Source organism: Orycteropus afer, unplaced genomic scaffold, assembly GCF_000298275.1.
Source record: "Orycteropus afer afer isolate SDZICR_OR568_19922 unplaced genomic scaffold, OryAfe1.0 scaffold00032, whole genome shotgun sequence".
Classification (NCBI taxonomy): Eukaryota; Metazoa; Chordata; class Mammalia; order Tubulidentata; family Orycteropodidae; genus Orycteropus; species Orycteropus afer.
The window spans coordinates 5,991,915-6,001,687 of record NW_006921619.1 but is presented as its reverse complement, the minus strand read 5'-3'; the positions used below and the strand labels follow the sequence as shown (position 1 = coordinate 6,001,687).

Here is a 9,773-nt window from a genome sequence, read left to right as displayed (position 1 = left end):
GATGTAATCCATACTGCAGACTGTATTCTTCAACCTTCATCAGTAGCTGCCTTAAGTCATCCTCACTTTCAGCAAGCAAAGTTGTATCGTCTGCATACTTTAAGCGTTCTGCATTTCTTTGCCAGTCTTGTAGGTGTGTATCTTGTTCCAGTCGATTTTGGTGTGAGTAACTGGAATCTGTTGGCGCAAGGCCTTGAACGTGGATATCTGACATTGTTTGATAGTTTTCACTAATTGCTGTCTGATACTCCTTTTCTGCATGCTCTATGATTTTAATAAATTCCTTGGCAGTCTGGACTTCATTCAAAACAGTTACTGAATCCTGTACATCTTTATGACTAACCAACTGAACATTGCCATCTTTGTAATAGTGAACCTGAATTTAAGCACTCCAACCACTTGAGCTGTTGGTGGCATGATGGTGAACTTCCATTCTGATCGCCAGCTACCATTCCAGAAGTTTTTAGGTTGAAACTGGTGGCTTTCAATACATGCAATAATAGTCTGTTGCCCATCTATAGTTTTAGCATAAACAGTACAGAAGCCATTGGAATGATGATCTTTCACGTAAGCCCTTAAAGCACTGTCACAGGATTCTCTCCAAGACTTGAGGCCTCCATCTACTTCCTCTGGTTGGGGATCACTTGCTTCTTTCCGTAAGTGATCAAATTTAAAGGAAATTTTGTTTCTTGGATCTAAAATTCTGCTATTACCCAGGTCACCGTGTTCTGTAATTAAGACCTGATCTTCATATCCCTCTGTCGTCACAGGTGTGAACTGATCCATGTTATATTAGGCAAATGCATGTGCTACCCCTTCCCTTCTCTTCATCCAACACCCGATCCTTGAAGTCGGCCATCTTGGGCTACTCTCCCTTCTTACCTTTTTTATCTCTTTTTTTTTTTCCCCAAAAAAATTTAATTTTGCTCTTAACAGCTAAGGCCAAAAATCAGTCTTTATTTTTGAGTAACTATTTTGAACGTTCCTTTATCTTCCCGACAAGAGATGGTCTGTAAGTGCCAAAGTCTCCTGGTCCTGAGGGCCTAGGCCACTGACAAGGTACCCACTGTGGGCAAGAGACAGTGTGAATTCTGTTTCCACATTTGGAGCTATTCTTAGCCTCATTTAGCAATGACCAATAGGTTAAAAAAAAAAAAAAAAAAAGATGAAAATGTATTTTTGGCAACTTTAGGACCCCAAGAGCTCTGTTAAAAATGACTGCCTTCTTGTTCAGGGTTTGAGACAATTTTTTTTTTTTTTTTCCAGTCTACCTACTGACTGCTTTTGATACAATGTAGGCATAGCTTTGCTTTCAGTTCTGTCTGCAGGTCAGACCCAGGCCATCTGGCTTCTCTAATGAGGGCATAGTTTTTCTATTCCTGATTGAGCTCCCTGCTGAGATCAGTCTGGTCTAGGTTAATGTCTATGTTTACCACCTACTGGTGATTGTAAATATTCTTATGTGTGTGATGGGCCGAGGGGAACATTGAATGTCAAGCCTGGTGATGTTTCTGCCGACTCTTCACCTGCAGAAAATCTGCTGGGGCAGGCTGCTTGGAAAGCAGGGACCACAGTTTTGTGTACTTATTATTGTGTACGTGCTTGGTCCGAGGCAGCTGATGAACTTATTAGGCGTCACTGTGCGGTGCTAAAGAACACTTCCTAGCCTAAGTCTGGGGAAACTATCCATGCATTTCTGTCCTGGGAATCAACATTATAAGCTCATTCATCCTTGAGTAAATATTGATTGAGGTCTTACTCTGTGCAAAGGACTCAACTCAGTAGAGATGGGAGAAATCTGAACAGAGTAATAAAATCCAAACCCTGAAATTAAACTTTCCTGCCAGGAAGGCATAGAGAAAGGGCAGGTTTAAGCAATAGGTGGTGGGCTAAACCTGAAATGTAGAATTAGGTATCAAGCCACAGGTGGCAATTTGTCAAGTTATTGGCATTGTAATTCCAGCCTTCAGTCACATAGATTTTCCACAGGAAGACAGAGCACAGCAGCAGAGACTTGGCAATATTCACAGATGCAGGAGGGGTGATATCTGTACCAGGGAGTTCAGGGTAGAACCACAGCAAGGTGAGGCCCCAACCCTTGGGAGGCTGATTAAACTGTCAAGATAGGAACTTAGTATGTAGAAGCACAACAGGAATTCAGTTACCAGAGCTGGATTCCAAGTTGGAGACCAAGGTGGGGCATAACAAGCAGGAAACCAAGCAAAGCAGGGCAAGAGTCACCATTTGGAACCAGTCATCGTGATTTTCTGTGGGGTGGGGCGGCATGGTGGTAGATTCTCTCTTCTTTCTGGATTTGATTAAGACTTTCCAAAAACTCTGGTAAAGAGCTCAGAGGGAGTGATTAAAAAAATAAAAATAATAGAACAACAATCATAAAGTCAAATGATTTTTTAAGAACTATGAGGGTCATGGTTCAAAAGTGAGACTCTGTTGCAACCCTTAAGTGTGGGCATTCTAATCCAAAGTATAAGGAGGTCCATATTAGACCCCACAAATGGGAGAAAGAGGATTTTATTGTGAAAACTTGCATTACCAGCTTGATAAATACCACTGAAAAGATGATCTTACTAACCTTGCCCCGTGGGAATTCCAACAGTCTTTGTTAAAGCTGGCAAACGTATGACTAATCTTTTATTCCTCAGACGTGAGACAGAGAACACAGATTTCAATCTGCCCCTAATCTTTTGGTGTACAAGGCTCCCCTAAAAAGCAGCTGTAAAGGAAGACAATGCTCACTAATCTTTTCAGCCCAGACTCATGTGCAGACAGATTCCCGGAGTGGAAGGAGAACAAGGAAGATCAGCAACTTTTCAGTGTCTCGTGGTTTGTCCTTTTGTTTAGAAGCAGGTGGACTTCTCCTTAGACTTAGCCCATGGCCTGCCATTTGACAGCATTCAGTTATCAACAAATCTGACCACTTTAATTAAGAGGGCTCTTTCTAGGTGTGTGCTCATAGAGAGCAGTTTTCCTTGTCCAGACCTTTCACAGATAAGATGTTAATCAGAGCTGCTTCTGGTCCTGCCATTCGGGCTTCCTGTGAGTATTGGATCCACATGGAAAATGCACTGAATATATAAGTCAGGCAGCCACTAGCATTGGGACCTGGCATCTAACAGGTCTATGTGTACCCTGTCAGAATTAATAGTTAGCTTTGGTGGCATAGTGCCTAAGGCATTTGACTGCTGACCAGAAGGCTGGCAGTTTAAACCCACCAGGCACTCCTCAGAAGGAAGATTGAACAATCTACTTCCGTAGAGATGCTGCCTCACAAACCCAAGGAAGGATCCCTATGAGTCAGATCCGACTCCATGGCAGTGAGGGAGAGTTGTCTGCCATGTTCTAGGCTCTGCACATTTACTGTCTCTAGCATTTACAACAACCTACCAAGTCCTGTCACTTTATCCTCACTTTATGGATGTGATTGAGGAATGATTTATTTGTCCAAGGTTGCACACATGGTAAGAAGCAAAGCAGGGATCCAAGCAAGAAGGTGAGGAGTGGTGAGCCTGCTCCAGGCAGGGGGAAGGCACTGGGCAAAAGCCCCGAGGCACAGACAAGCACAGCCAGTTAGAGGCTCCCAAGGCCGTTCTAGAGACGATGCAAAGGACATGAACAGGCCGTGTACCAGCCTTTTTCTCCCCCTCTCAGGCAGATTTCTGTAATTATGACCTGCTGGCATTTACCGTGCCCACAATTAGTAACTCTACTCCAGACATGGAGACACACGTGGCAGAGCTGTCTGGGCCCCCTGAGTGCTGCCCCACTCTCCCAGCACTCGGGGTTGTCTTCTTACAGAGCACGTCACCAACCCCTTTCGCCACTTGCCACCCCCAGTTTTCACAGATGATCTCAGCAGCACATTGGAGTCCAACTTTAGAGATTTTTAAAATAACAAGTATAATTTTATGAATCAAGTAAATTATACCTAATGCCTTTCAGATTATTAGACCGACAAATGTTTCCATCAAGAGAAGACACAAAAAAAATACTGTCATATTTCAATTGTCTGCCAAATACCTGTTTCACCACCATCTTCACCCTTACCCTCCATGATAAGTATCTTTTTCTCCTTTCTCTCAACATTTGCAAAAATGTCTAGTCCTGCTCTTGGTATAGGCAGCACTCATCCCCAGGTTGGTCTTCTGTACCAAGAACATTCTTCCTTCTTGGGGTGCCCTTCACTCTCCCCTTCCTGCTCTGCTGGATCAGTTCCTTCCCTGGGCAGGCTAGCTGCTGGGGAGCTCTCGCTCAATGCCAGGGCTCACACCTGGTGCGTTCTGAAGAGAGAGGACACTTTATGAAAGTGTGTTACCGAGAAAGACGTGTTTTAACTGGTGGCATAGGGCGTATGTCATTTGACTGCTAACAGGAAGGTTGGCAGTTCAAACCCACCAGCCACTCTGAGGAAGGAAGACTGGGCAATCTACTTCCATGAAGATTTACCACCTCGGAAGCCCAAAGGGGGTTGCTATGAGTTGGAATCTACTCAATGGCAGTGAGGTTTGGTTTTGTTTAATGCATAGAAAAGCTCTCGAAGGTTGGTATGCCAAAATGCTAGCAGTGCTTATTTCTAGAGGTGTGATTATAGTATTTTTTGTGTGGTTTGTTTATTTATATTTCCTAGTTATCCTACAACTAACTTGTATTATTTACATAATAAAAATAATAAACATTAAAATTAGTAACTCTTTATAAAGAGGAAATGGGGACTGGAGCAGTCCCCGTCCTCATAGACATTCCTACATAGGGCAGGTGCCAGCACTCCCACCTCAGCTTCCACCTGTGGCTACTTGGGGGTTGAACTATCTGTGACCTTCCAGGTTTTGAGTCCTCCTTGTCCCTGAATGTTTTCAACTTTCACCAGACAGCTATCACAATACAGTTGCTTAAATGTCAGGCCACTGAGAAATTCCTATTATGTTTTCCTCTCTCTAGATTAAACCTGGACCCCTTCAACCAGTACACGGAAGACCAGATTTGGGACGCGCTAGAAAGAACACACATGAAAGAATGTGTAAGTAAACCCTGGAGCAGAGCTGTGCTAGACATTCAAGGGTGGAAGCACAGTGATGCTGTTGTCCCTCTGCAGCCTGTACAGCTGCCCCTGCCCCTGCCCAGCCACAGCCTGTCCCTCCACCTCTAGGATGTCTGCAGAGAAGCACTAGAGAGCAGGGCTTCCCAGGCATTTCACATAGATCGTAGGAGTCCACCCTCTCACCACCACCACCCATGGTCATGTTGGCCTTTTACTATCCATTGGGGTTCCCTGGGTGGCACAAGTGCTCAATTATTAACCTAAAGGCTAGTGACTTGAACCTACCCAGTGGCAGCACAGAAGGCCTGGTGATCTGCTTTCATAAAGATTACAGCCTTGAAATACCTTGTGGAACAGTTCTCTATAACTCATAGGCTCACTGTGAGTCAGAATTGATTTGACAACCACAGGTTTTAATATCTATTGCTTAAGAAAATATTAATGACAATTACTCAGAATTCAATGATGCTATTAAGTTCATTTCTATTTCATTAATTGCAGTATAACGAACTTTTGAAACATCCATATTTATGCAAGAGAGATAGAATTTATGAGTCTGCAAAAAACATGCAGTATGCACCCATGGGCCCATTATTAATGAAGCTTAGTAAGCCTCTGGGCACATTGATGACACTGGCCTGGGGTGGGGTCTCTCGTGCCCCTGGGTTGAGGCTGGCCCTAATCCAAACAGGTCAGCTCTTTTTTTTTTTCTCTTTCCCTTTTATTTATTTATTTATTATTTTGTTTTTATTTTCACATTGTTCCCTTCTCTCCCCTCCTACCCCTGGTAACCAACAAAGAAAGTTTCCTTCCATATATAAACTTTTCCTTGACTTCAGCTCTTATTTCTGACTCTTCTATATCAGGCTTTTCCTCATGCAATTTCGTTTGAAGACTGAATTTCACATCTATTAAGTTGGACAGTCACCAGCTGTGGGCCTACAGCTTTGCACTTCAAAAGGAGAGGAGTTGTGTTCACCCCATCTCCTATTGCAAGATCATATTTTCAGAACCCAAAATTGGGGCCACTATCTGACAGGATTTGAGAACATGAAAATGTTAGAATTTCATTGCATTTTAATGGCATGAGGCTAACAGGATGGCATATTTGAAATAAGGACTCTCCTAGAAAATGTAGGTCCTAGGACACAGAATCCCTGGGTGGCTCAAATGGTTAAGTGCTAGACTACTAGCCAAAAGGTTGGTGATTCGAACCCACCCAGAGGTACCTCAGAAGGCAGGCCTGGCAGTCTGCTTCTGCAAGGTCACTACCTTGAAAACCCCATAGATCAGTTGTGCTCTGCACACATGGAATCACCCTGAGTCAGAATCAACCTGATGCCAACGAGCAACAACCGTACCTAGCCGTCACATCGGCACCAGCTTTCTACATGAGTCTGGGTCTTAGCTGATAATTCTTCCATTTGTTTCAGATAATTCATTCTTGCCTGTGCATTTTTGGTAAAATTTAGTATTTTATCCTTCTAATCTCTATTTCCCTTCTCCCTAGATTGCTCAGCTACCTCTGAAACTCGAATCTGAAGTGATGGAGAATGGGGATAACTTCTCTGTGGGGGAACGGCAGCTCTTGTGTGTAGCAAGGGCCTTGCTCCGACACTGTAAGGTGAGGCGTTTGGGTTGGTGGGGAGCAAGGGAGTGGGGAGAAGACTGGGAAGAGTGAAATGTGGCCTTCCCTGTGACATTGAGTCTGAAGGCATATCTGGCTCTGAGCTTGGTGACTCTGAGAGCATGCCCAGGACACGTTAAGTTGACCTCGACAGGATTTGGGTATAAGGGTTTTTCTTTTTTTGTTTTTAACTTCCTGGAGCCTTTAGTGTCCAAGGACTTCTTTTGTGTCTGCCCAGTAAAGAGTTACAGATTTAGACGATTTTTAAATTGTAAGAGACACCCAGGTTATCTACTTTAGTCTCCTTACTTTACAGACAGGAAAAGGGACATCCAAAGAGATTAATGTCAACATCACAGAGCAAGTCAGGGCGAGTATTTTAACAGATCAGTATTATACATCACCTTTTTTTTTTTTTTTTTTTGTCTTGTGGCAATCAAGGCTAACATGGGTTTAAAGCAATATTAATTCTAAGCAAAGTAGTATTTTTATATGTGTGTGTATCAACTTAGAAAAAACAATATATAGTATAAAATCTAAGTAATGAAATATGTAATAAAATCTAGATTACCCAGAATGCTTAGATTGGATTATTGGATCCCTCATCCTTCTCTGAACACTGTCTGACTGGACTCAAACATGAGGATGGCGCAAGACTGGGCAATGTTTCCTTCTGTTACGCATAAGGGTCAGAACTGACTCCGTGACAGCTGACGACAACAACTTTCTCCTCTGCTTCCCTGGCAGATCCTGATTCTAGATGAGGCCACAGCTGCCATGGACACGGAGACAGATTTACTAATTCAAGAGACCATCCGAGAAGCATTTGCAGACTGTACCATGCTGACGATTGCCCACCGCCTACACACAGTTCTAGGTTCTGACAGGATTATGGTGCTGGCCCAAGGACAGGTACTGAGCCCTTTGGGGACCTTGGCTTGGCAGAGGAAAACTGGTCCCAGCTGGGACAGGCCGATTGCCATCTTAGCACTGTTTCTGAACATTCAGTTAAGTGGCCATAACAGCTGTGTTTCAGACCGTCTTCCCAGTCAAGAGATTGCATCACAGGCACTCTGTTTGGGTTCTCATTTTGCTTTACTGCTTGTCTGTTGCTTGTAAACAGTGACACTGATTTAGGCCCAGGATCACATGTACTTAGTGGTTCGTTCACACATACAAGAATAGCCCAAGGCAGCTCTGAGACCAGCCACTCTGTGTGTTTACTTTTTGTGATCATGTCCTTGTGCCAAACTTCCTAGCCTGCTGTTCCAAGCTGTTCACACTCTGGCCCTGGCCCCTTCTTCTTAGTTTCCCACTCCTCCCTTGCAAGTGCTGTTGGCTGTAGACAGTCTTGCATCATCTAAACTGGATCTGAAGCGCTCTCTTGTAGCGTGTCAGTCTCATCCGTTAGTAATGGTGCACATGCCCTAGCTCCCTTATTAGAGAATAAACTCCCTGAGGGCAGGTGCCACACCTCATTCCTCTTTGGGTCCTCAGCAGTGCTCAGTACTCCAGTTTCTTGCACATTGTAGATGTTAAGTAAATTTATGTAAAATAAATAATTTCTTTGTGTGTCCCTGGGATGGAAGTAAATTAAGGATTTGGTTAAACTGACAAGCCATTTATAACAAATAACTTGTCTTCTGTTAATAATAATAATGGATACCATAATAGCTACTATGATTGAATGTTTGTTGTGTACCGGCACTGTACTAACTGCATGACATATAATTTCTCATCACAACACCTGAGAAAGATGCAGATATCATTAGCTTTCTGTTACAGATGGGGAGAAAAGGGATGTTTTTCCCTACGGTTTATAGAACTTTTTCGATTAATTCCTTTACAGTAGAAAAGCTCAAGGATGGCCTTTCCCTTACATCTTGGTTAGTGGGGGAAGAAAAAGAGGACGGGATCATTTGGGTGTGGCAAGGTCAATTGACTATCACCCTGATTGCGTCCTGGGGGGCAGGGTGAGGGGGGCTTGAGGCTGACCTCCTTTCCTGGGCAGTGGTCCTCTGAACCTCCCTATTGTCCCTGAGCCACACCCTCATGGAGTCTCCTTCTCTTGCAGGTGGTGGAGTTTGACACCCCATCAGTCCTTCTGTCCAATGACAGCTCCCGGTTCTATGCCATGTTTGCGGCTGCTGCAGAGAACAAGGTTGCTGTCAAGGGCTAACTCCTCCCCCACGATGAGTCTTCTTTCTCCGGAGCATCGCCAATCCCTGCCTGGGGCGGGCCCCTCAGCGTCTCCTCCTGCCAAAACCTGGCCTTTCCCGATTTTATCTTTCGCACAGCAGTTCAGGATTGGCTTGTGTGTTTCACTTTTAGGGAGAGTCATATTTTGATTATTGTATTTATTCCATATTCATGTAAACAGAACTTAGTTTTTGTTCTTAATTGCACTCTAAAAGGTTCAGGGAACCGTTATTATAAATGTATCAGAGGCCTATAATGAAGCTTTATACGTGTAGCTATATCTATATATAACTCTGTACATAGCCTATATTTACAGTGAAAATGTAAGCTGTTTATTTTATATTAAAATGAGCACTGTGCTGATAGCAGTGCATATTCCTTTCTATCATTTTTGTACAGTTTGCTGTACCAGAGATCTGGTTTTGCTATTAGACTGTAGGAAGGGTAGCATTTGTTCTTCCTTAGCTGGTCGTTTCGCGGTGCCAGGTGTTCTGGGTGTCCAGAAGGAAGATGTGTGGCCATAGTGGGTCCGTCAGCGGCCCCCTCTGCTGCCTCCCCACAGCCCCTCTGGGGACGGGGATGGCGAAGACCATACAGAGCACCGTGAATTCTCAGGGCTCCTGCTTTCTGTCCTGTGTCACCTCACTGTTTGTCAGGAGAGCAGTGGGGCAAAGCCCCAGACCCCGTTATACTCCCTCCATCGGGAATGAGAAGCACAGAAACATTCCTCGGAGAGAGGGAGTTTCCTTCCTGCCTTCCTCTTTTGCTGTTGTTTCTAAACAAAAATCAGTCTATTCACAGAGTGTCCCACTGCCTCAGGTTCCTCACGCTGGCCACTGCACAGAGCTCTCCAGCTCCTAGACCTGTTGGCTCCTGGAGCCAACCGCTGCT

At 44.1% G+C, this 9,773-nt stretch overlaps 1 protein-coding gene across 1 annotated transcript in view; it reads left to right on the top strand.

Moving 5' to 3' along the window:
• Positions 1–8,862, top strand: part of ABCC5 (ATP binding cassette subfamily C member 5) — a 93,624-nt gene extending 84,762 nt beyond the window's left edge. The window contains 4 exon segments of the mRNA XM_042780293.1: positions 4,957–5,035; positions 6,567–6,680; positions 7,431–7,595; positions 8,758–8,862. Of these exon segments, the coding sequence (XP_042636227.1) occupies positions 4,957–5,035; positions 6,567–6,680; positions 7,431–7,595; positions 8,758–8,862 (463 nt within the window).
• The last annotated feature ends 911 nt before the right edge of the window (positions 8,863–9,773 follow it).